This window comes from Manis pentadactyla, chromosome 12 (assembly GCF_030020395.1).
Source record: "Manis pentadactyla isolate mManPen7 chromosome 12, mManPen7.hap1, whole genome shotgun sequence".
Classification (NCBI taxonomy): domain Eukaryota; kingdom Metazoa; phylum Chordata; class Mammalia; order Pholidota; family Manidae; genus Manis; species Manis pentadactyla.
The window spans coordinates 18,663,355-18,688,881 of record NC_080030.1 but is presented as its reverse complement, the minus strand read 5'-3'; the positions used below and the strand labels follow the sequence as shown (position 1 = coordinate 18,688,881).

General features: G+C 58.3%; 1 protein-coding gene and 1 long non-coding RNA gene across 3 annotated transcripts; one reads left to right on the top strand and one right to left on the bottom strand.

Moving 5' to 3' along the window:
- Nucleotides 1–57: 57 nt before the first annotated feature.
- LOC118909323 (uncharacterized) lies at nucleotides 58–6,342 on the top strand. Its single transcript, XR_008993127.1, has 2 exons — nucleotides 58–209; nucleotides 4,134–6,342. It is a non-coding gene; the product is annotated as an uncharacterized LOC118909323 (long non-coding RNA).
- Nucleotides 6,343–7,843: 1,501 nt separating this feature from the next.
- Nucleotides 7,844–23,927, bottom strand: ZSWIM4 (zinc finger SWIM-type containing 4). Of its 2 annotated transcripts, none has more exons than XM_036878775.2 (14): nucleotides 23,533–23,927; nucleotides 21,414–21,615; nucleotides 19,367–19,723; nucleotides 18,667–18,815; nucleotides 18,437–18,587; nucleotides 17,411–17,578; nucleotides 16,481–16,840; nucleotides 15,025–15,162; nucleotides 14,470–14,724; nucleotides 13,726–13,861; nucleotides 12,926–13,080; nucleotides 11,511–11,674; nucleotides 10,277–10,358; nucleotides 7,844–9,868 (listed from the first exon to the last, which is right to left on the bottom strand). In XM_036878775.2, the coding sequence occupies exons 1-14, from the start codon at nucleotides 23,683–23,685 to the stop codon at nucleotides 9,009–9,011; spliced, it is 3,330 nt and encodes a 1,109-aa protein (XP_036734670.2). In that variant the 5' UTR covers nucleotides 23,686–23,927; the 3' UTR covers nucleotides 7,844–9,008. The 2 variants fall into 2 exon arrangements, with proteins under 2 accessions (XP_036734670.2, XP_057346144.1); XM_057490161.1 differs by having other exon boundaries at nucleotides 16,481–16,826; nucleotides 17,400–17,578; nucleotides 23,533–23,926.
- Between the last annotated feature and the right edge of the window lie 1,600 nt (nucleotides 23,928–25,527).

Below are 25,527 nucleotides of genomic sequence, written 5' to 3'. Positions count from 1 at the left end.
CCCCTGCCCGGCCCGGGAGGGGAGGAGACCGGGAGGTTTTAAAAGCGGTCCGGCCCCGCGGCGGGCCGGCCAGTGAGTGCGCTGGAGCGAGGCCGGCGGCTACCCGGGCCGGCTGGGCCCTGCACCCGCCTGCCCGCCCGCATCTCCGCAGGCCCGGCCGGGCCGGGGCGGCGGCCGGAGCCGCGAGGGCCGGTTCCTCTCCCCCGCGGGTGAGTCTGGGAGGAACCGGGAGGGACGGCGGCGCCGCGGCGGCGGCAACTTTATCGCGCCGGACTCGTGGGAGGAGTGGGGGTGCAGCCGGCGGGTCCCCTGGCCCTTTGCGAGGGAGGGCGCGCCCCGCCGCCGCTGGGGCCGGGGTGGGGGGGCCGGCAGCGGAGACCGTGCCTCTGGCGGCGGCGGAGTCCCGGAGCGCCCCCTAAGGAGGTAGGGGAGGACCGCCCAGGCTTTGCTCCCCTCCCCAGGGGCCCCGGCCACTCCCCCCACGGGGCACCCAGGAGATTGGTGGTGGGGAGGGCGGGTCCCAACGCGCCTGGGGCAGGTCAAGGTGGGCAGGAAGGTGACGGCAGGGTGGGAGGGCATGTTTCAGGCTCGGGGTAGGGTGGATGGCCGCGCAATGCCCTGGCGCCTGGGGGTACCTGTCTGGGCTTTTGTGGGGATGGGGCTGGAGGAGTGGGTGGGGGTCTCCCAGAGTGTGCGGGTGGCGGCGAGGAGCTGTGGGTCAAATTCTTGACTTGTCAGCCTGTGAGGGTCGGGAAGGCCCGCTAGGGGCCCGGCAGTGTAGCCCTGGTTTGGGGGAGATCAGGGGACCGCTTTCCTTCCTCCTGGATCCTCCTGGCTCAGGAGAGAAAGGCTCGTTCATGGTTGCATAGGAAGGGGCCAAGTTGGGGAGATTCCTCCAGGGCTGACTCCCCAGCCCCATGCAGCTCAGGGCACCCTGTGCCCTTGGGCTGGAGGAGGAGGCTGAAAAGGCCCAGACTGCAGCCGGCCCCTCCATCCTGGCCCCATACTGACCTCTGACCCCAGAACTGGATTTGACTGTCCCCAGAGCCCCTGGCCCTATTCTGACTTTCCTATGTAGCCCAGCCAGGCCCAGACCCAGCAGCCTGCCCCAGGGCCTTGGCCCCCTGTCACCTGCCCCAGTTGCAGCCAGCTGCCCTCTCACAATGGGTGGTGTAGGAGGGGGAGGCAGGAGGGGGAGCTGTGGGACCCCTGGCATGAGGGGCATCCTCTGGCAGCCCTGCCCATGCCAGCCTGAGCTGGAGGGCAGTACCCGACAGGTGCCCAGGCTTAGAGGCGAGGTGATGTGGGACACACCCTGTCCGCGCCCACACACCCTGCCCGGGCCAGCCCGGGTGCATGTGTTCACATGCTGCTGTCCTGGGAAGGCATGGGCCCTGGGACCTGGTGCCAGCTCAGTCTTAGCACCCATAAGGGGGCCCATTACCCTCTACTCTTGCAGGATGGCCTCTGGGAGTTTACTCAAGACCCCAACTGGCAGGCCTTGTCCCTGGGCCTAGAGGGGGCCCTAAAATAGCTGCCGGCCTGGCCCAGGGCTGGCACGAGGAGTATATGCGTGACAGGGCGTGTCCAGGGGGTCAGGCCTGTCTGTGCTGGCCTGGCCTCTGAGTCTCCTCAGACCCTTCGTCGCTGGAGAGAAACAGCAAAGGCAGGTGCTCCAGGGGTCTCCTCAGAGACCCCCGCCCTATACAACCACCTTCCTATTCAAAGTGGAGGCCAGATGCTCTGTGCAGGCCACAGCTGTGGGGCACCCATCCCATCTGCAGTCAGAGGGTAACTAGCCACAAGGGGACACGGGGTGACCTACTCGCCTTGGACCTAGGTGGTACTTGGATATACCTTCAGGCATTTTTCAAAGTGTGCCCTTCTTGGGAAGATGGGTGTAGGTGACCGTTTGCACTGAAGAATGCCACCAGGAGCCGTGGGCGGCCTTAAGAAAATGCCTTCCTGCCCCTCTATAGCTGACCAGCGAGCCCTTTCCAATTTGGGATGCACTTTATGCCAGAGTCAGGCCTGGATTTTCCTGAGACTTCCTCCATGACCTCAGACTTGTTCCTGAATCCCTTTCGGCCTCGGTTAATCCATCTGTGAATGGGGAGCGTTGGGAAAATGAGCAGAGACAAGTACGCCCTTCCCCTCCCCATGTGAGAGCCTTGCCTTCAGATCACTCTTGGGGCACTGTGGCTACCTTCCCTCCTGCCATGGGTGTCCTGGGTGGACATGGAGGTGTGTCTGGGAAGGCTGGTCAGTTGGGAAGGACGTGCGGGGAGGGTAGTGGGCGTTGGCATGTGGGAATCCTTGGGCAGAGAAGGACACCGCCATGCTGGGCATGGCTGAGTCATGCTTCAGCGACGCCTTGCCCCAGGGTGCTGGAGCTGGCGCCACCCTGGGTGTGGTCAATGAGCAGTGGCTCTGGGCAGAGCAGGCCTGGGTGGTCTGGCATGGGGGGCCTGGGTACTGAGGAGCCAGGGAACTGATTTCTGAGACATTAAGCCCCTTGGCCTCCCGCTGGCCTGGGTCTGGTGTCACCTTCCAGGACTGTGGTCCCCTGCATTCCGAGAATGCTTTGGGGAGCCCAGGCACCCCGATCCTCAGGCCTGGGAATTGTTGGGGTGCTGAGGGAGGAGGCCAGGGCCTGGAAGATAGTGACTGCCTTCGAAGCCAGTGACCCTGACAAGACAGGCTGGGGCCTGGACATGGACCTATCTGAGGTTAGAGCAGGGTAGACATCGTGAGGTGACGTGTACCCCCAATTAAGGGCTCATGGAGGGATGTTCTGGGGCCCCTGAGAATTCTGTAACTGGTCTGAGGGAGATAAAAGTTGAAGGCAGGAGCATGGTGTGGTGTGGCCGGGTGCAGTGGGGGCTGGGATGTGACTTGCATGGTTCCCCTATTTATAACAAGTGATTCAGACCTCACTCACCCCTCCCTGGGACTGCCCTCCCCCACCAGCCCTGGTGGGCAGCAGGGCCCACCCACTTGCCAGTGTCCTGCCTGCCTCCACCGGGTGTCAGCCTCTGAGGGCGGCCTGTTGGGACAGTTGTTATGGTGGCTGCACTAGGGCTGGGGTAAAGGGTGGGGGGCTGGTGGGCAGGCGGCGTTCGGCTGGGCAGCCCAGGTTGGCGGCTGGCTCAGGGCCCAGCCCAGGGAGCCTCTGTAGAGAGTCTGGGCCCATTAGGCAAAGCGTTAGTGACAGGCTTGGGAGGGCGGGAGGCAGTGGCGGGCAGGGCGGGGCCTGAAGCCCTTGGTATTTTCCGATCCCAGCTGCTCTGAGAGGGTGGAAAGTATTTGGGGACCAGGCTTGGGGGCGGTGGTGGTGGCGCCCCCGGCGGAAGCTGCCCCTGATTCATTCTTGGAGCATGGGGTTGGGGGAATGGCAGTGTGCCTGCCTGTGTGCGTCTTGGGCCTACACGCCCTGTCTGGAGAGTATACTCCGGCATACATGCATACATCGCTGTGGCCTGGGGCCTGCTTTGCACCCCCTGGCCCAGGGACCCACTTTCCCCCAATGCCTCCAGCTTCCAGGACCTTGGCCTTCCCTAGACACCATCTCCCATGAGCCTGAGAGGCACCTGGGGCTGAGCTCCTGGGCACCTGTGTGGCAGTGCCCCCTCCACTGGAGACCCAGGCCTTTTGTGCCTGTGGGATGGGGAGTGGCTTTGGCCCAGGCCCGGGCTCTGTGCAGGGGAAACCCCACAGGAAACGGGCCTGGCCAAATGGCCGCCCTTCCCGTTCTTGTCCCTGGGACACGAATGTGCTGTCTCACTTCCGGAGGCGGCCCAGGGAGGCTGGCCACCCTGCGGGGCTCCGTCTGTTCTCAGTTGGTTCCCCCAGACCCTGAGGGGATCAGACTGGGCTAGGACCCAGTGGGTCAGTGGGTTGTCAGTGTATGTGTGTGTGTGTACATGAGGGGTGGCAGACAGAGCAGGACATCTCTCTCCACCTGTCTCCCGAAGGAGGATGACACCAGATCTGGCACTGGGGGCCTACCAGTGTGTGGAGTCCTCATTTCCACCTTCTTTCCTGTTTCTGCCTGGCTAATGACAGTGTAGCCCCATCCTAATTACCCGTATCACTCACGGGATCCTTACCATGACATTATCCCTGCTTTGCAGATGGGGAAATGGAGGCCCAGAGAGGTTGAGTGACTTGTCAGAGTCACCCAGCTAGGAAGTATCAGAGCTGGGGTTCACATCCTGCTGAACTGGCTGAGGAGTTGGGGTCTCCTAGCCCCAGGGCTCTTAACATAAGCAAGACCTTTGCTTACTGAACACAGGGCCAGCCTCATGGGTGTGACCTGTGCAGTTCTGAGTCTTCCCTGCCTCAGAAGGACTAGGAGCTTCATTCATGCTCAGCTGCCAATGCCTTGAAATTCTTAATTTGCAAACCAGGTGCTCCAAGTCTTCATTTTGCACTGAGACCCATGCTGAGCTCTTGAACTAAAAGTCTCTCCAAGAAGCCACCTCACTGTGCTATGAGGTAGAGGCCCTTGACTCTATTTTACAGATGGGGAAACTGAGGCTTGGAAAGCATTTTGGAAATTACCCCTCCAGCCTGGGTCCGGTGTCCTGGGTGGGGGTGTGCCCCAGGGTGGTGGGGAAAGCTGGGTGCCCACTGCCAGCATCCGCTTTGGTGGGGTGCGGGTGAGGCCTGGCTGCCGAGGAGACGGGGCCATGGCGGGGGGGAGGCCCTGGTGGTTTCCTCCTGCCCTTCAGGCTTCTAGGAAGTGGCGCCAGCTGGGGTGAGCTCACTTCCTCAGCCGCCTGCCCGCCACCCTCTCGGCTTCCTCTCTTCATGGCCCCATTTAGCCTGCCCAGGGCTGGGGGGCTGGCCAGGAAAACAGGAGACCTGGATCTGGGCGTTCCTGCAGCGTCCTCCAGGCACCTCTACTTCTCCAGGCCTAGGATTGAGGACATGACTGGGGCAGGGGGTGTCTAGCTGGTGGCCCAGCTCTCCCTTAGCTGCTGCTGCTGCTGCATACGGGAGAGGGTGTCCCTGTAAGGTCTCAGAGGGTGGCGGCAGGTGGGGACCTGCAGGCAGATGTCCTCAAACCTCATGACCTCCTTTGCTCTCTCTCTGTCTCCCCCAGGTGCCAGCCACTGACCCCACCCGGCGTCCCCCTACCCCTGTGCCATGGCCGGCTGGGGTTCCTGGGGATGGGATTTGCTGCCTGTCACAAATCACATTGCCAGGGATTTCCAACCGACCCTGAGCCCTGCCTCTGGGGCTGCCACCACCACTGCCGAGGACACAGCCTGGGGATGGGGATGGGGCAGCAGAGAGGCCCCGGCCACTGGTGTCTGGCCTGGGGAGCAGGGCTTAGCTGCTTGTGAGCAGAGTCCACACTAAGTCGTGTTCACAGTGGCTAAGTTCCGCCCCCCGCGCCCCTGCCTCCTCCAGCCCCGCCGCCTCTCTCCCTGACTGTCCCGTTGCCCAGGCCTCCCTGGGCTCTGCCTCCCGTGCCTACTGAGCTGAAACACAGTTGATTTGTGCACACTGGCTCAGTTCAGCAGGAACAGGAGTCGAGCCCCCTTGAAGCCTGCGGCCCCTGCCTCCCTTGGGTGAGCTGATGCCTAGGGGCAAGAGACAAGGACCCAGACCCAGGCCTGTGTCTGGAGGAGGCACTGGGGAGGGATGGTGCCTGGGATGGGGTGGGTAGACCCAGCTGTTTGCTGTAGGTCCCACCTTCCAGCTCTGTAGTTGGGGACACCCCCACAGTCCTGCCTATAGCTGGGCTGCGATCCCAGGGAGAACAGGTAGGAGGGGGGTGGCCTTTCCATGGAAAAAGGGAAGACAGCTGTGTCCCCACCTGGATGACCTGCCTATCCTGGAAGCTTGGCCCCTCCTCTCCCAAGTCTGGTGGGGGCGAGGGCCAGGCATGCACCTTCCCAGCAGCTAGTTACCCAAGAGGAAGCTGCCTTGGGCCCCCAGACCGTTAAGTGCCAACTCCGGGCTTCCGGAACCAGGCCGTCCTGACCTGCATGTGCCTGGCCCCTTCTCCCTGAACCCTGTAGCTTCCTAACTTGGGGACAGGAGCTGTCACAGCCTCCCAGCACATGGTGGGGGGAATGAGGTCTGTGTGGGCCCAGAAAGAACATAAGCACTTCTCCCAGGGCATGGAAAAGTTGAAACTCTGTCCACTATCATCTGGGATGGGGCTCTTTTTGGGGTGGAACTGGGGAGCAGGGTGAAGCCCTTCAGGGCTGGCCCAGCGGGTCCCTTCCCCACTGGTGTCAGGACAGACAGAAGCTCAGGGTAGAGCCGCTGCTGTGTGTTAAACCTGTTGTCTAATTAAATAAAAACAGCCCCTGCCTCATTCCTGAAGGTCTGGTGGTTTGTGATTCATTCCCACCTCCCATCCCTGGAGTTCTGGCCTTTTGGGTGGGGAGAGTTGGTTTGAATTTACTGTCCTGGCACCCTGAGCTCCTGACGTCAAAGGATCCCCATTCTGCCCCACCTGGTCTGAGGAAAACAGCAATTTAGTCACATGGGAGAAGGTGCCTGGGCATGGAAAGGTGAACTTAGGGGATGTCCTAGGGTTGGGAGTAACCCTGACGAAAACGCTAGACGTTTAGAGCTAACTGGGACCTGAGGGTCTTGAGCTAGTGACATTTGGGCATGAGTGAGACGTAAGAGATAACATAGGCCTGGGGGAAGATTTGGGGTGCCGGGTATCTGAGAATGCTGGGCGAATGGAGTGGGGAACTTGGGCTTAAGGAGTGCTTATGACATAAGGGAAACCCCGGGGCCCGACAGGTCGTTTATGGATGACTCTGAGACCTGAGGGACACAGTAGGGTTGCCCCAAGTCTCTCTAACCACCCAGGCCTCCAGGCGGCGCTAAGAAGCACGGCGTCCCAGCTTGGGTCCGCCCTCGTACCTGCGGGAATGCGAGAGGCGGGGCAAGAGGTGGATCCGTCTCCAAATGGTTCCCTCAAGAGGAGAGTGGGCCACGAGCCAATCGCTAAGCCCAGCGTCGCCGAAGCACCGCCCACAGTTGTCCGTTCTCCCTTTAGTTGGCGGCTCCGCCTCCCCGGAAGCCTCTATTCTCGGCTGCCCGGCCCCGAATGACCCAGACAGTCTGTCCAACCGTCATCAGTCCTCAAAGGCAGTGAAGTCCCAAGGGATATCCTGCTTCCCGGGAAGCCAGGGAAGGAAAGCAACCGAGGGCCTTCTCACCGATCCCCAGACTCTTCACTCTATTTGGGGAGTGGGTGCCTCAGCGAGGGCCCCAGACACAACCCTGGCCACGCCCCCTCCTCTGCCGCGGCCAGAGCCCACCCACCAAGGCCTAGTCAAGACCTGGGTTCCCACCTTCGGCGCGGGGGCGTCTTCCGCACCCAGCACCTGATACGGCCTCTGGCGGTGCTCAGAAACTTGGAGACAAGTACCCTTAATAGCGGGTGTCTGTGGCCAGGGCACCCCCTAGTGGCCATTCCCAGCGGTGCAAGGGCCATTCAGCTTGCAGTGGGTCAGTGGCCCCAGAAAGGTGCTAAATCAAGCTCTGTCACTTCCCCAAATGGGTGCCCTTTCCTTAAACTTTGCAGCCTCAGTTTCCTTGTGTGTAAAATAGTAATGATAATCCTCCCAACTCGTAAGGCTGTTGTGATGGGTGTAAAGCCCTCAGTGCAGAGCTTACTCATGGTGAGCTCTGTAGACAGATCTGCTATTATTCACACTATGACTGGAGAAACCCAGCAGTCGCTCCCATTCCACCCCTTGCTCGAAGCTGTGCTCAGAGCAGCAGAGGCCAGAGATTTTTTTCTGTGGAGGGAACACGGGTCCGGTGGCAGTCAGGGAACACACCTGTCTCTCAAAAGAAAAAGCTATGTTCAATCTTTAAAAAAAAAGGAAAAGGAAATACAATATACAGTTCAATAAATAGAAAAAAGTTACAAAATGACACATCTTTGTCCTTAATTACAAGAGAAGAAAGATAGTGGGGGCTGATTAGGGGTGGGGCACTCTCCCCCCTCCCCGCTGGGCCAAAGTGAGAGGGGGAAGGGAGGCCAAAGATACATCAGCTGGGACTTAGGGACACAAATAGAAAGACAGGCTGAATGGAGAGAAATAGAGAGGAAGATGAAGGGGTGGCGCAGGGAGACAGAGGAAGAAAAGGGGGACAGAGCCAGAAAATGCCAAGATGCCAGCCTCTTTCCTTCCTAGATCAGGGGCAGGGGTCCCTGGCCCTCCTCTTCCCTGACACGGGGTTTGGAGGACACCATAAGCCTGGCTCAGTTCCTGAGTTGTATGTCCAGTGACTAGCAGTTAAGGGGAGGGACAGCAATGACCACCCCAAAGCCATGGTCCCTGCCTGGGACCCTGGCACCCACAGGAATGGGAGTGCTGGCTGGCTGGGGGTGGGGGGGTGAGGTATGTGGCTGAAGCCTGAGGCCTCTTTCTTCAAATCCTTCAGTGGGAGTGAGCCATTGGTCCCAGCTGGGCAGCCTGGAGGGGGCACTGGCCTGCAGAACAGGGCCCCTGAGGCAGTGAGGGGAGGGTCCTAAAGGAGGTTTAGATGCCCTATGCAAGTCCCCTAAGCCACTCAGAGCAGGGTGCAGGGAGGGTCTGTTACACTGACTTTGAGAGCTGGTTTCTGGCAAGTGGTACTTTCCAGCCCCGACACCTAGTCCAAGCCACGCCTGCTAGTTTGGGGAGGGAGAGCCTGCCTATTGCTTTTGGGGTGCTAAAGCAGGGTCATACCAGCTGCCTGAGCACACACACCCTTTCAGGCTTCTGGGTGGTGGTATGGCTTCTGATCCTTGGGTCTCACGTACTCTAGGCATGCACACGGCAGGACACCACCCCACTCCAGCAGGGTGTGGGGGGAACAGCAAGCAAGACGACCTAGCCAGCTCCAGCTGGGCCCCGTCCCTGACTTAATACTGAAATGCCATATGTGCCTCCAGTGTTGAGGTCCCCAGTGGAGAGCAAGTGTCACTGAGGCAGGGGCAACAGGAGGGGTTTCCCCCACTGCCTGTCCACTGCCCCTCAGCCGAAACGCTCCCGCACCAAGAGCATGAGCTTTTTTTTGCCCTTGTACGTCTGTTTGAGGTTTTCTAAGAACTGGGCAAACTGGAGGTGCCCATCAGGCGCCAGCAGGAAGGTCTCGCGGGCCTTGCCCAGGAACTCAATGAAGTCGCCATAGTGCCGCGGGCTGATGTGCGTGAGGCGGGAGTGGCTGGTGGTGATGTAGGCCGCCACCGTAGCATCTAGGAGTTGAGAGAGCGGCGCCCGGTCTGTGCCCAGTGGCTTGGCAGCCCGGCGGGCCCCCAGGGGACCCAGGCCGGGTGCTGAGAGGGTCCAGCGGCGTAAGATGTCGGAGAGCATGGGGGCACAGTGGATGCTGCGGATGATGAGGGGGACGATGGCCGAGAGCTCGTGCCGGCCCAGCGAGTGGCTGAGCGAGCAGGCCCAGAGCACATCGTTGACGGCGGGGTGGCTGTCCTGGTTGAAGGCGATGCTGAGCTGTGCCAGGGCCAGTGTCGCCAGCTTGTAGGCCCGCAGTGGCAGGCCACGGTGCTCCATGTAGCGGGCCACAGTGAAGAGGTGGGCATGGCCCAGGCCACTGGCCGCGGCGTCCAACACGATCTGATAGGCAGCCTCAAAGGCCGCATGGTTCTTTTCACACAGGGTGAGGGCGGGCAAGGCACAGTTCTGTGGGTCTTTCATGGCGCACTGCAAAGCCAGGGTGCGGGCGCAGGCCCAGAGCTCCTCCCGTCGGGGCGCATCCAACTGCAGCCGCAACAGCGTGGCATGAGTGGTGCCCGTCACGGCGACGATGGTGGCTGCCTCCACCGGTGTGAATAAAGAGTACCAGTTTTGCATGACGTTCATCAGGGCTTGTGGGCCTGGGAAGGTGACAGGGTGACACTGGTCAGGAAGAGGGGCAGGTACATGTATGTGGGTGCATGGGTTTACCCTGATACCGCCACCCCCACAGGCCGGGGCTGAAGACGCACCTCCTCTGTCCCCAGCCCAAGGTGGACAGAGATGCATTTTCCCTTTCCAAAGGTGTGGGGGCAGCTGGACTGGGTGGGAACTGTGTGTGGGGGGCTAGGCTTTGGAGGCCTTGTACCTTCTCCAAGTCACTTTAACTGGCTGGCCTCCAGGCCTTTTTCCAGCTCAGTGCCCCTGCCCGACATTCCCTCCCGGCCTAGCCCTAAGCGTGGGCAGGACCCAGGGAAAAGGCCGTTTCTCTCTCGTGCCAATCCAGTTCCACACGGAGGTGGGTGGCAGTTTTCCTTGGGGACTCTCACCGATCTCGGTGGCACAACTGACCAGCCAGCGCACCATCTCCCTCCGCCGCCAGGTCATGGTATTCAAGGTCATCCGCATCACCTGCAGGACAGGAGGCAGGAGAGAAGGGGGTCACCCAAGACCTTGCATGGGCCTATAGAGGGGGCGTCTGGGATCCTGAGGGGTCCAGGGAGGCTTGAAACTCAAGGGTTGTATCAGTAAGCCATACATACACACAGTCTGGGCAAGTGGTCTCCTCTCTCTGGGCTGCAGTTTCCTCTTTTATAAAATGGAGATAAAAACAGCACCTCATGTGGTAGTTGTGAGGACTGAACACAGTTATGTGAGTAGAGCTCTTTATATAGTGCTCCAAAGTGCTCAGCTGACACCAGCCGTTACTGTTACTGCTTTGGTGTTACTCTGAGGCCCCAGGATCCTACCCCGACAACAAACCAAGCTGTCCGTCCTCTCTGGAAAAGTCCATGCTTCATGTCAGATTCCCCCCTGCATCCCCAAACAAAGCACCTGCCCTGTAGTATAGCCTCACCTTCTTCAAGTCCCAACCCTGTTAAGGCCCTTCCTTGCTTGCCTCTCCCTGGAGGCACCACCCCCAGGTCCTGTCTGGTGGACCCTACCTTCTGGAAGCCCCCTAAGGAGCAGGGTCACCTCTGAAGCAGCACCCCCATCATGCCTACCCCCCACCCTGAGGAGGCTGTTGGAGGCCAATTTTGCTACCGGTGGGCCCTTTGCTTGTCAACCCTACCTGGGAAGCTCCTGCCCACCCCTGCAAGCCTGCCCCAAACTGTTCCTTATTGTCTTTTTTTCCTCTGGCTGCCCTCTGAGGCCCCGCTCCCGTGAGACCCGTATCTGCCAATTGACTCAGGCCCCCCGGCCAGGCCCCACACCCTGCAGGTGACTCCTCACCTACCAGGTGAACCCACGGGGCCTCCGACTTGCTCTAGCGGAACAACCCTGGCCCAGACCCTGGGGCTAGCCCCAGAGGTGGCTCCTGACCCTTTAGGAACCTCCCAAAGCCCTGCCCCTCCAGTGACCCCCACCCTCAGGCCGGGTATCCCTACAGGCTCCGCCCCCAAGAAAGCTCCTTAATTGCCTCCTCAGCCGCATCACCTTAACATACAGGCCCAGCTCCAGAGGTGCCACTCACACTCAGGCCCCGCCCTCAGAGACAGCCCCCCTGCTCAGGCCCTGCCCTCCCACAGCCTTCCTCCTGCCCATCCTCCCCGCTGCCCTCACCTGCAGGCCCAGCTCCAGCGCGATGCCCAACAGCGTGGTGTCCGGTGGAGCGCTGGCTGGAGTGGCCGTTTTGCAGGCATCCTGTGCCAGCTTGAAAAGCAGGGCAGGTGAGTGGATATTCTGCTGGATGGAGCCCAGTACTGTGTGCAGCCACTTGGGGTCTCCTGAAGGGAGGGAGGACACCATTGGCATACCTGCCCAAGCTCCTGCCGCGGCCTGACCTGTCCACATAGGGTCCTTCACCAAGGTGCACACGTGTGAGCCCGCATGGGTGGAGATGCACCCAGCTATGGTTCTGTGAGGATCCAGACCACTCTTGACACTCTCTTCTTCTCTCCTCTCCCCAGCAGAAAGCCACCTGGGTATCCCTAATCATCAAGGGCATCAATTCTGGATGCAGAATGCCAGGGTTTGTTCAAGTCCCTGCTCTGCCACTAGCCAGCTGTGCAACCCTCATCAAGTTCCTCCACCTCCCTGTCTGTGGCTGCCCCATCTGTACAATGGGTAGTAACACAAAGGTACCCACCTCACAGGGCCATGGTGAGCCCATATTTGTAAAGGCTTTAACAAGGCCAGAGCTATACACGTGTGGGCTTTTATTACTATTATCATCATTCGCCCAGATTCCATAATCTGTCCCTCAACTCCAGCCACATGGGCCTGCTGTGGTCCTCAAACACACTAGGCACAGTCCAGCCTCAGAGCCTTTGCACTGGCTGTTCCCTCTGCCTGGAATGTCTTCCCAGATGCTCTGGAATCAACTGTGCCCTCCCAAAATTGGTATGTTGAAGCCCTGACCCACAGTGTTATGGTATATTGGAGGTGAGCCTTTGAGAGGCAATCAGGTTCAGGTGAGGTCATGAGGGTGGGGTCCCCATGATGGGATTAGTGTCCTTCTAAGAGAGACCAGCCTCCCTCCATGTGAGGACACAGCAAGAAGGTGGCCGTCTGCAGGCCAGGAATAGAGTTCCTCACCAGTAATGGACCATGCGAGCACCTGATCTTGGGCTTCCAGCCTCTAGAACTGTGAGAAAATAAATATTTGTTGTTTAAGCCACCCAGTCTGTGGTATTTCGTTATGGTGGCCTGAGCTAAGGTATGAGATACTGGCACTGCTCTGCTGTGACTCACCCTCACTTCTTGGCTTAAATGTCAACCTGCCTTGTTCCTTCTGCGGCACTTAATGCCTGCTCACTTACTACATGAGCCCCTACTGGAATGTCAGAGCACAGTACATGGGATTTGGGACAGTTTTGTTTGCTGTGGCTTCCTCAGCACCTGGGACAGGGCCTGGTACATATAGAAAGTGGTCAAGGGAAACTGGAATTGGGTAAAAGGATAAAAAGAAGGGAGGAGGAATGAGGGAAAGGAGGCAGAGGAGGGACAGGGGGTTGGGGGGCCACCGCCATCCTCACCCTTAGCAGCTGTCAGCATGGCAGAGGCCAGCTCGCACTGGCGTGTCTCCAGGTGGCCAAGGATGAACCAGCGGGGAAAGCGGTTGCTCACGATGGAGTCTAGCAGGTTGGGGTGAGGTTCCCCAGTAGGAAACTCTGTCTCCAGTACGGGCAGCCTGCGAGGACGGGGAGAAGCGAGCCCACAGTGAGGCAAGGCCGGAGACCCCATCCACTCCGGGAGGCCTCCTGCCTTGGCCGGAGTCTCCCCTCTCGGGCCAGCAATGCTGTGGGTTTGCAAAGCTGAAAAACTGGGGTTATTTACTGCAACGTGTTTTTTTGGAAATGGCATAAATGTCTATCAGCCCCAAATAGGTTCTTTATGGTGCATCCTTCCCGTGGTTCACGTGCTATATGAGAGAATCAAGCCTTTAAGATGCAAGGTTCAATGAAAACAAGATGCAAACAATAGGCAAAGGATGTATCTTGGGTATAAAAGGAAGACTGACTTTCAATCACCAAATTACAGGTTTGCAGAAATCTCAACTCTGGCAGGACAGATAAGTGGTAACCCTGTGTACTTCCAGAGAGGCTTGAGTCGGTTTGGGACAAAACTGCCTAGAAAAGGACTGAATTCTATGCCATGTGGGTATCTGTCAAATTCAAAGTAGTATTACACGTTTACATTTAATAATCAAAAGCACAAGGCACCCTGAAATGCCAGCGTGTGAGGGGCTGAATTACCGAAGCTGTGAGTTCAGGCGAGAGGAAGGGCTCGGAGGTCACCTCCCACCCTTCAATCCTGCCCAGCCCCCTGTCCTCACCTCATGGCCCGCAGCGCGAGGCGGTAGGCCAGGTCAGGGTCATGGGGCAGCAGCGTAGTGAACAGGTAGCGGGCACAGGTGTGCATGGGCACGCTTTCCCGGAACAGCACCTCTCCAAAGCCGCTGAAGGGACCTCCTGCAGGGGCAGCCTGAGCTCAGCACCCAGGTGAGGGCTCACTTCCGCCCCTCCCCGGGTCTCCGCAGCCCCAGGATCCGCGTAGGGGACGGCCGACCCCAGGATTGAGTGGCTAGGGCCAGGGTCTTGATTAGTCCTGGGAGTGAGGGCGCAGGACTGGGACAGAAATGTGCTGGAAAATCCGAGTAAGAGGAGACCCTAGGAGGCAGGACTCGCTCCGGGTGGAGCGGGGCTGCCCCTGCCCCGGGGCGGCGGGAGGGCAGAGGGGCCAAGCGAGCCCCACGCCCGCTTGACGGGGTAGGGGCCTCAAGTGGTAGGACGTTGCGCAGAGCCAGGAGTCCAGCTGCGCACCAGCGATTCAGCTCATTGGCTCCAATGTGAAGGGGGCAGGGCCTCACCACGGCAATTACCCGCGGCCAGCACCTGCCAGAGGGCGGGGCCTAGAGCTGGAGCTCACCTTTCGGGAGATGCCGGAGTAGGAGCCCGACGGTAAGGACCAACAAGTGGGGCGAGAGGCGGGCCTCCCCATCCAGCGGCAACCAGGCCACAGGGGGACAGGGGCAGGACCCCACCTTTGGAAACAGGCGGGCGTGGGGACGGGGCCTCACCTTCCAGCAGCTGCCCCGCCTGCTTGCGCAGCACCTGTACCAGCTGCTCATCAAGCTCCACCTCCTCCAGCAGCGCCAGCAGCTGCTCCTCGTTGCGCACCACCTTGTCCTGGGCATACAGCCCTTCGGGCAGGGCCCGCTGCTGCCCCAGACCCAGCAGTGCCACCTCCAGTGCCAGCGCCAAGTAGGACTCCTCAGGGCTCCCAGACACAGGCACATGCTGGTAGGCCACCTTCCGCTTCTCAGGGCCTGAGTCTGTGGAAGATGGGCATCAGGGATGCTGGAGGTGGACCTAGAGCTCAAGCATGAGGACGGGAGGCTGGCATCTGGGGGAGACCAGGGGGTGTGGCCCACCTCTACCAGCAGATAGGCCTATGGTGACCTCACTTCCCGGAGAAGCTGGGTCTGCTGGCTCCTGGCATGGGCCAGGGGGCGTGGCCAGGTCAAGGGTGCGGACAATGATAGGGGCATGGCCTCACTATGCTCCCAGGTCAGGGTCCTGGGAGACGGGGCAGGGAAATCCCCACTTCTACCAGGGGTCCCTAACGTGGGTACCTGGGTAAAGGGCAAGCGTTTCCTCCTCCACACGACAGGCCTCCAGGAGCGCCCTGCAGAGGCAGCCAATGGGGTCCAGGGGGTGGCCCACCCATCCTTCCTTGTTGGTGATGTAGGTATAGCCTTTCTGCAGCAGCACTGCAGGCAATAGGAAGGATTCAATGCTTGCCTCCTCCCCCAAGCTTGGGGGCAGGGGGCTTCTTCTCCCTGCACCTGTAGCCGGATCTCCCAGGAACCACCCACCACCTGCCCAGCCTGCTGCAGCCACCTTCTCTGTCCCTTGAGCTGTGTAGCAGCCCTTGCTTCCTGTCTCACAGCCAGACCTGGGCCTGGCAAGACACAGAAATCAACCTGGGCACTTTCTGAAACACCCAACCAGTGTCACTGTCATCCTTATAATCCTTAATTCCTCCCACCTTTCTCAAGCTCAACCAGCTTTCAGGGACCCCAAGGACCAGCTTTTTGGGCCCCATGGTCACCACCTGCCCTGTCTGGAAGCACCTCCCCCCGTCTCCCACAGCTGTGCTCTCTCTTGCCTCTGGGTTCCTACCCACGCTGTTCCTTCTTCCTGGAACACTGTTCCTCCCTTTATCCTGGGAAACTCCAATACAACATTAAGATCTTAGTGTAGCACTCACCTCCTCTAGGGGGCTTTCCCTATTCATTTAAGCTGGGTCAGGAGGTCAGGACTCTGCCTGGGTTGCAGAGCTCTTATTTCCCCATTACACCCTGTTTTTAATTTCCTGATAACTGACTCATCAACCCAACCCACTACCCAGGGAACCCAAATCGAGGCCTCCCTCCTGCTCCCCATATCTAGTCCAAAAACATGCCCTTTTTTTGGCCCACACAGTGTGTTTTTTAACTAACACAAATTTGAATTTGTTGCCCATGATTAAAAATCAGAAATTCCATATCAAATAATCTAGATTTCTGGCCTGTCTTGAAAAATCGGAAGATCTAGTCACACTGAGTCCACGTTCCTTTCCTGAAAGCCATGCGGCTGGTACCCACCCCTGCACTGCAGGGGCTGGAAGCTTAGAAACATTTCCCAGACTCCTTTGTGTGAGGTATGGAAGGTAGGAAAGGATGAGACCATTATTCTCCTGCAGCAGCCATGAGCAGGTGTATGGCTCTCCAAAGGGTACAGACATGATGCTGTGCCAGCAGGTTCTGGGTGTCCTCTTGGGGACTGCCCCCTCCAGGGGCTGTAGGCTGCTGAGCTCACTGTCAGCAGTTTGTTGCTATCTCTGTGCATCTGAAGTTCCAGTTCTTAAACCTAAGCAGCCTGATATTTAATTCTGCAGCCCTTCCAGTGGGATTCCTAGCCCTCGTTCCCCTTTCTGCTCAAGACACCTTAGAGTGGTTCAGTTTTCCTCGTGGGGCCCGGAGTGGTACCCATAGACCCTCTGGGTTGCCACAGCCCCCAGGACATGATGATAATACTGGTGCCCACCTTTTTTCTGCTGCTTGTAGATCTCAAGCTGATGTCGCTGCTGTAGCCGGAGTGTGTTGACTATGGCACCGGCCAGCCGCAGGGCCTGGCGGGGGTATCCGTGGGCACGTAGGGTATCCACACGGGCACAGGCAGTGGGAAAGGGCTCGCCCAGCCAGACTGGGTGTCCCTGGAAGTCGAAGGTTGGTTTGTCACTGCTCATGTTGCTTGTGAGGCTGGAGCCATCGGAGTCACTGGCTAGGATCTTCTGCAGGTGAGTATCGCTCCAGTGCAGAGATCCAGCCTGCAGGGCGCGGCCAAACACAGTGTGGCGGGAACCAGCAGCCACCTCCTCTTCCTCCTCCTCCTCCTCCTCCGAGCCTGTATGAAGGGTGCAGTGTGGCCTGGTGAGGGGGGCCCTGACAGTTGGGCTGTGGTCAGCTCCCTGCACTGAATGCCAACTTGGGGCTAAAATCTGGGTGCAGTGATGGGGCAGTGTCATCTTACCAAATCCTGACAGAAGCCCTTCAGAGGTGCGTATGTGTGTACAATGCATGTGTTTGTCAGGGGAGCTGTTATAGCCCCTCATATGGATGGACGACTGAAATTAAATAACTCTTTATCTGTCTGTCCGTCCTCTCCCCAAACTCTGTTCTCTTTCTCTCTCTCTCCATCTCTGCCTCTTTTTACCTGTCTCTTCTCAGCAACTCAGTTTCTCCAACCCTGGCCTCCATGGCTAGGAGGAGCCTGGGTCAGGCGAATAGCCCAGAACTACAGGTGTCTTGAGTATTTCACTTCACTGTCCCTTTAGCTGCCCACTTCCCTGCCCTGGGCACCCCCTTCCTGGCGAGGACAGGCACGGGCTAGGGCTCCCCCTGCCTTCCCCCAAGCGCCATGATGGGGAGGCTGGGCCACAGGCAGTGGTGATGGCTTTGGGGACCCCTCTCCTACCTGGGCTGAGGGCTGAGCTTGACTGTAAGCTGGGCTCATCAAAAGAGTAGTCGCCTTCTTCCAGGGGGCACACGTCCAGTTTGTCCCACTTGCCAAGCAGCTGGAGCCAGCTTGCCCGCTCCTCCAGTTTGCAGTGGGGGCTGAGGACGACACACACCCACAGGGCCCCTGGAGAGGACAGTGAACATGGCATGGGGGAGGGGTCACATGCATACCAATCATAGCAGCACACACTTAAGAAGCGGCTACTGTATGCTGGGCACTGCTCTGTGCTTAACTCTCATCTCCAGCCTCTGCAACTGCTAGTCCCTTCACAGCACAGAGAGGTAAGATCAGTTGTTCAAGGTCACACAGCTTGGACGTCACAAGGCAGGATTTGAACCCCGGTCACCAGGCTCTTCCCACTGTTTTTTTTTCCCCTATCACATTTATCATGATCTACCACAGGGGTCAGTAAACTACTGCCAGTGGAGGAAATCAAACCCACCACCTGTTTTTGAACAGCCCGTGAACTCAGATTCTTATTTTGACATTTTAAACTGGTGGGTGGGAAATAGTATTTTGTGACCCGTGAACATGATATGAAGTTCAAATGAATAGTGTTTCCAAGTAAAGTTTTGCGGGAATGCTGCAGTGCTTGCTCAGTGACGTGGGTCTGTGGGAGCTTTACTACTACAACGGGCAAAACTGAGGAGTCATAACATAGAGCAAATGGTCTCAAAGCTGAAACTACTGACTATCCAGCCCTTATGGAAAAGAGGATGTGAACTCCTGGTCGAATGGGTATGTGGTGTTTTCTGGTCTGTCTCCCCTATCAGGTGTCAGCTCTATGAGGGCAGGTGTTTAATCTCTCATTTCTTGCTCTAGCTCCAGTGTTCAGCACAGTGCCTTGGACGTTGAAGGTGCTGATGAATGGACAAAGGATTCAGGGGCCAGACTCTAATGTCGGGTTGGGGGTGGCAAGAGCCAGAAGCCAGACCCCCCATGGGAGCCTCGGCCCCACTGCCTATGTGCCCCAGCCCTTACCCAGCTCATCCCACAGCTGCCGGCACTTGTCTGTCATGCCTGCGCCCTGCTGCCGCCACAGAACCAGGCGCGGGTCCTGCAGGAACTGCTCAGTCATGAGGATCAGCATGCGCGCCCCGTTGGAGTCCCGCATCCGCAGCATCTCGCGCACCTGTGCCAGGGATGGGGCAGTGAGGAAGGAGTGCTGGCGTCAGGGCCTTTAGACCCCTGCCCTCTGAGCCTGCGCACACCTTGCAGAACATGGAGTGTAGCTGCTGGCTGGCACCGTAGTAGCCACCGTTGGAGAGCAGCTGTTTCACCTGCTCCTGGATCTGCTCCTCGTCCAGGTGCCAGCAGTTGGCGTCCTCAATGCCCGCACCCGCTGTGGGGTCTGGGGCGCCTGTAGGGAGGGAGGGAGAGCAAGCTAAGGCTGGGGCTGCGGGGACAAGCCACCTGCCTGTCATCACCCAGTTCTCCAATTGCCCAACCTGTCCCAAAAGTTCCATCCATCCTACCTGAAAAACCACCTGTCTGTCTGTTCGCCCATCCGTTCGCCCACTCATCCATAGGTCTGTCCACCTGTCCACCTGTTCACCCATCCATCCATCTCACCCAAAACATCACTAGTTCATTCATCCACTTATGTATCCATCCATTCATCCATCTATCCCATGTGACCCATGAACCCATCCAAACCCAGGCCTGTTCCTGTGTTCTTGGGACACCCCCGCTCCAGGGGGCTGGATATCCCTGTGGGCTGATTTCTGAGCATTCATCTGTCCAGGGCCACATCAAATCCAGAATCTGTTGCACACAGAGGTGTGTGACCTTGACCCCACGCAATGGCACTGCCCATACCCACTCACCGATCAAAGGGACCGGAGCACTCCACAGCAAAAGTCCCCAACACCGGGGCCCCCACTACCCCCATCATAACCTGGGTGCCCTCACCATTCACCAGGTTGATCTCAGAGCCCAGCAGGAGGATCTCATCGGCCAGGCGCTGGGCGGTGGGCAGCACTTCAGTGTGGTGGGCGCTGATGAGATATTGCACGAACTTCTGCAGCTGGTCCCGGTTCATCTGGGACAGCGTCTCAGAGATGGGCAGCCGCAGCTCCACCTGGCGGGCGTGCCGAATGCGGTACAACGACAGGGCCACCACGTGGGCGCAGTAGAAGAGGTCGCGGTTATCACAGCCGCAGCTCACCGATGTGATCTTGCAGCGGTCAAAGCTGATGGAGACGTGGTAGACGTGCCCAGGCTCTCCGGGGCCCCCCGGTTCCCGGATGTTTCCGCTCAGGTGGAACCCTAAGACCAGAGCCAAACCATTGCCACTGTGTCACCCAAGAGATGCACAGCAAGACGCAGGTGCAAATCCCAGCCAGAAACCTAGCACAAGTCACTAAACTCCTCTGTGCCTGTTTCCTCATCTATTAAATGGGAATGAATACCACCATCTTCCTCGTCTGTTTGGAGTAAGGATTAAACGAGGATTAATGCTTGGCAAGTGCTTAGGGCACTGTTCGCATACAGAAAGCCCTAAATCAACGCCTGCTCATGTTTTAATGCTGAATAATATTGTTTTAGTGATGATGTTAATGGTGTTCTCAGCCCTTGGGTTACCATGGATACGGCCCCAACAGCCTTGTAACTTCCTGGGAAGATGCCAAAGGCCTGAGACACTTGGAGACAAGGGGCTGATGTGGCAGGCAGGGGCCAGGCCATCCTATCACCCCTTGCCCCTCCCTGGCCCCTGGGGAGCCCAGATGCCAGGCTCATCGGACTGGTTGGGTAGCTCAGGCCCCAGCCAGCCCTGGCTGCGTCATGCAGGAGACAGCGGCAGCTTCCTCATACCGGTAGAGGTGGCCGAGCCTGTGGCCTGCTGGGCCATGTCCAGGCAAGGGGGCCCCCAGGCAGACAGGGTTCAGGGAGGGTCATACTGGCCAAGCCCCTGCCTCCAGCAGGGAGACGTGACCTGCCCCCATGGGAGGTGTGGCATTCCAGGGCTCACCTGCTTTCTGGCTCAGTTTCTACTTGAACCCCTTCCAAGCACTGCTGCCTGAGGTCTAGAATCATCTTTCACCTCTAGATTGAAACCTCTGCTCCCTACCCTCACCTAGACCCCACTGCCTTAGGTCTAAGACCACCCCCTCACATCTGATTCTAAAATCAGACCTTAAACCTTAGGTCTGAGGCCATCCATAAGCCTCTGATCCCAACCTTTACCTGAGTCTCTCTGCCTGAGGTATAAGACTACCTCTCACCTCTGGCTCTAAATCTTTGTCTCCAACTCTCTCTAGGGCCCCACTGCCTGACGTTTAGGCTCATTCTTACTTCTGGCCCTCATCCTTGGCCCCAAAGCATCACTGGGTCCCTCTGCCTGAGGTCTGAACCTCCCCTCCCTTCTGGCTTACAACTGCTCCTCCATGCTGCCTCGGACCTGCCCTCCTCCTGTGCTGCCACCTCTTTCCCCAACCAGCTGAGCTGTCTGAGCTCTAGGACTCTAGGGCCACCTTTCACCTTTAGTTCCAGCTGGGAGACGTGACCTGCCCCCATGGCAGGTGTGGCGTTCCAGGGCTCACCTGTCTTCTGGCTCAACCTCTGACCCTTCTGAGCCCTGTGCCCAACCCCATTGGGCCCAAAGCCTGAGGTCTAGGGCAGTCCATCACCCTGTCTCAGCCTCCACCTCTAATCCCCACAGTGGTCTCCACCTGGGATCCAATCCTTGCACCATAGCTGGGCCCTGCTGCCTGCCTCCCCTCCCCCACTTTCTGGTTCACCATCCTTCCCCTCCCCACTCCTTAAGCTTGCTGCCTGAGGTCTAGGCAGAGCTCTGATCTTTAGCTCACAATACCTTATACAACCCTCCCTGGGCAGCAAAGCTGGAGGTCTAGAACCTCCCCTCCCCCTGGCTCAGGCTCCCCTCCAACACACCCCTCCTCCAGGCCTGCTTTGGGCCTCCTGGCCACCTCCCTGGCAGGGGTGGGCAAGCACTCACCCACTTGCAGCACACGGTCCACAGCCCCGCTCTGCAGCAGGTGCAGCCCTCGGGTGAAGGGCACTTGGGCATCGTGCTCGCCCTCTGGGGGCTGGTAGCCCAGCGACGAGTACATACATATCTCCCGCTCACTGCGTGGAAACGACCAGAACACAATGCGCTTCTGGACTGGCTCTGGCACTCGGGAGAACCGCTCCTCGACCTGTGGGAAAGGCCGATGGGTTAGAAACCCCCATTTGAATCCTGGCTCTGTCATTTACAAAGCAGTATGAGCTTGGATGGGTTACTCTGCCTCTCTGAGCTTGAGTTTCCTCAAGTGTGAGACGAGATGTTAATAGCACCGGTCTCCTGGGCATCTTGAGGATGAAATATGCATTAGTATATGTAAAGTGCTTATAGTAACATCTGGCCCAGTTAATGTTCTAGAACTTTCTTACACTTCCCCCCCGGATTTCAGGTCCCCAGCTCCTGATGTAAGGTAGTCCCTCCTCCCTGGCTTTGAGGCAGCAGGAGGAAGGAAGACAAAAGTGACAAGAATAGTGAGCAGGCCTTCATAGTCTCAGCCTACATGCTCAATGCTTCAACTGTCCCCCCATTTTGCAGCCTGGGCAATGCACCTGTTCAGGGTCTCATACCTGATGAGGTTTGAATCCCATGACAGGCTCTGTTTACCACCTTCCAAGGGCCCCTAAGAAGGGAGGGGTGTCCTGGCCACCCCTGTGGGCTCTGGGCCGTGAGCTGATCTGGTTGAGCCTATGTTCCAATCTGGACTTGTACTTACTGGCTGGGTGACCTTAGGCAAGTTTCTCAACCTCTCTGTGCTCCAGTTACCTCAAAATGGGAAGGAGAGCAACAACTCCCAAAGAGTTGCAGAGGATTTCTTGAGCTTTCGTGGGGTAAGAGCTTTCCCAGCACCAGGCCTGGCCAGGGCAGGGGCATGGGAGCCCTGGAGATAATTTTAGGATTATTCTGGGTGTCTCATGCAGAGTGAAGGGTCAGTGACCTTCCAGAGCCCCCAATACTGGGTTTCAAGGGGAAGTGGGAGGGTCAGTGACAAGCCCAGGCCTCGGGGGCAGTTGACAGATGACTAAGGAGGGGTTTTCCAGGCCATGAATCAGAGCCTACCCCATCCACACTTGGCCCAGACCCATCAGTCCCAGCAGACTTCCTAACTGCAGGGAGGCCAGGGAGCAAAGAATAACCCCCAAAGCCAGAGATAAAACAGGCTGTAGGGGCTGCAGAAGGCTTGGTCAGATCCGGGCCCCATCTCCAGCTCCTCAGGGGCCCCGAGTGAAGCTGGACAGGGGCACTTCCAACTGCCCGGCCTTGGAAGAACCCCTGGAAGTTACAGAGGTGGGGTTCCGGATGCACCTGTCCAGGTACCAAGACCCAGGCCCCACCCTTGCTACCAACCTCTGGAAGGAGGGGGATGGCTGGGGTGGGAGGGAGAGGAAGGTGAACATTGGGGGTAATGGCTGGGGGGACCCTTACACTGGAGTAATCCCTGCAGCCATCTCCAGGTGGGAGGTGGCCCCAGAAATACCTGAGGGAAGGTTCTGGAGGAGGAGAGGGGTTCCCCATAGGACAGGTGGGTTCTGGAGACAGGGGGAAACAGGGGCGTTTTGACGCTGGATTCTGTAGAAATGAGGAAGTCCTCTACTGGGTGTGTAGGACAGAGAACTGGAGTCTCTAGGGGCTGAGATCTGGGGTGCCCGAAGCAGGAACGGCTTGGAGGAGCTGGAGACAAGAGTAAGGATTGAATGGGGTGTCCTAATTGGGGGATGAGGTGGGAAAAGAGGGTCCTCAGTGTTGTGAGAGGACCAAGGGGCAGGAGGGGAAGAAGGAAGCGTTCCTGAGTTGGGATCAGGGGCGCTGAGGGCATCCGTGGGTCTGGAGGCTGGAGAACAGGGATGGCGGAGAGAGGATGTGGGTGGGTCACAGGATTTGGAGTGAAATGGGAAGATGAAGAGTGTTTGGGGGTAGCGTTAAGAATCCTGGAGGGGGTCTCCGGGGGTGTCTCCTCTAAGGCAGGTCCAGAGGCTGGAGTTTGGACACGGGGAGGGGAAGGCAGGTTGGGTAAGGAGTTGGTAGCGTTCCTCCCCCCCACCCCCGCAGTCACCTGCTCGAAGGCCCAGCTCTCGGCCACTCGCTTGGCGCTGAGGTCCAGCAGCGCCTCGGGCCGGCCCCGGCCGCGCACGGCCCCGGCCCCGGCGTCGCGTTCCTCCGGGCCCGCGGGGCAGTCCCGGCTCCGCTTGGCCGCGGGGGGGTCCATCCAGCCGGGCCGGGGCCGGGGCGGGGCCTGGTTGCGGGGGGGTCGGTCCGATGCCCGCTCCGCTTTGCCAGCTCCCGCGCCCCCTGCCCGCCTTCCAGTCCTTCCTTCGCGTTCAGCCGCCTGCGGACCCCAGCCGCACCCACCCCCGCCCCGCACCGGGCCGGCCGGGTGATGGGGCCCCTTTAAGACTCTTCACAACAATGAAGCTGCCTCGGCCGCCGCTTTATCCTCCGCCGTCGTCCCGCCCCCGCCACCCGTCCCCATTGGCCCCCCCGTCGGCCTCCGAGGCTCTCCTCCACTATTGGCTGCACCTCCAGACCCTTCTCCAGGTTCACGCTGCTCATTCGCCTTATGTGTTGCCTGTCTGTTCGGAACAGCCCAATAAGAGAGCTCAGCGAGCGACGCTGTCAATCACGGGGCGCCGGAGTCCAATCACAGTGGGAGGACCCCCCGCGGCTTGGGCCTTAGGCGGAGTTTCGGGGCGGGTCCTGGGTTCATTCACAACATTCCTCCCCACCCCCCCTCAGGCTGGACGGCGCGCCCGGGGCAGCTGGGGCTGCGCCCACACACGGCATTGTTTACTGAGGGTCGCTTCCGGGCACCGCCAGGGGACAATCAACACGGCTCGGCCGGGAAGTGAGACTGAGCGGCGAGATCCCGGGGCGGCGGCCCAGCCCCTCCTCCTTCTGCGCTGTGTGACACGAGAAACTCTTTCAGCCTCTCTGGGCTCCGGGTGCAGTTTTAATGCTTTGGTGGATTGGAGGATCTCAGGCTCCTGGGTGGGGCTCATGGGGGCTGCGGACTCCCTCTCTAGGAACCATGTCAAGCCCATCCCTGAGTCCCAAACTAAGAACGAATCCATTCTATGACCTAAATATGACGTTGAATCATATGAAATTGCTGGTTTTCGACCATTTTTGACCTACTAAAATGGCAATTTCATAAAATTCAACGTCATTCATGTCAAATACGACCACCTCTGATTATTTTTTCTGACCCACTGTGTCAAGGCCCCCACCAGCCCCGCCCACCCCCCACACCGCGATCCTTAGAGAATCCTGCATTTCCCCTTCTCCACACTTCTCTCCATTACCCTTACGTGTCTTTATTATTTCAGCAGTTGTTCGATTTCTGCCTCTCCGCTCTCCACTCTGAGCCCCAAGAGGCAGTTGTTGTCTAACAAGTGCCCCTGAACAGCACCTGGCATGCAGCAGTCACTCAATCTATAACTTGTGGACCGCAGCAACCCATGCTCTGCTCCCCATTCAGTTGAAATGATCTAGAGCAGGAAAAACCCAAGTTGGCTACTAACTGGTCAGATTGTTGCTCCCCCTCTCCCTATGGAAACTGGCTTTTTCCTTCCAGAAATTTTCAGTGTCACAGCTGCACTTTCTGGCCAGTCCCCAACCCACCATTTAGTAAACTCCCTCCAATCTGCACCACCCACTACAGTCACCATCAGCCATAGTGGCCTTTGAGCCCTTGAAGTGGGATTGGCCAGTTATTGGCTGTGCTATCGATGTAAAACACAGAGAGGACTCTGGAGACTTAGTAGGAAAAAAAAAAGCAAAGTATTTCATTAATAATTTCGTTTTGATTACATGTTGAAGTGACAATACTTTAGGTAAGTTTGTGTTAAATAAAACACATTAATTCCATCTGTTTTCTTTTATATCGTTTTATTTTATGTGGTATTAGGACACTTATAGAATTCTATTTGTGCCTTGCACTGTAATTTCTATTGGACAGCACTGGTCCTGAGGAACCACAGCCTGCCACAACAACAATAGAAACAACAGTAATCATAATGTGTGACTGCTTATGAGGTGATCTAGGTGATCC

Bases quoted from the DNA above. Each gene is read 5' to 3' on its own strand.
- ZSWIM4 (XM_036878775.2), bottom strand. From the start codon at position 23,685: ATGGACCCCCCCGCGGCCAAGCGGAGCCGGGACTGCCCCGCGGGCCCG. The intron at 10,359-11,510 runs GTGAGGGCAGCG...CCTGTCCTGCAG, and splicing joins CGCTGGAGCTGGGCCTGCAG to GTGATGCGGATGACCTTGAA. The intron at 9,869-10,276 runs GTGAGAGTCCCC...TCACCTTCCCAG, and splicing joins CAGTTGTGCCACCGAGATCG to GCCCACAAGCCCTGATGAAC.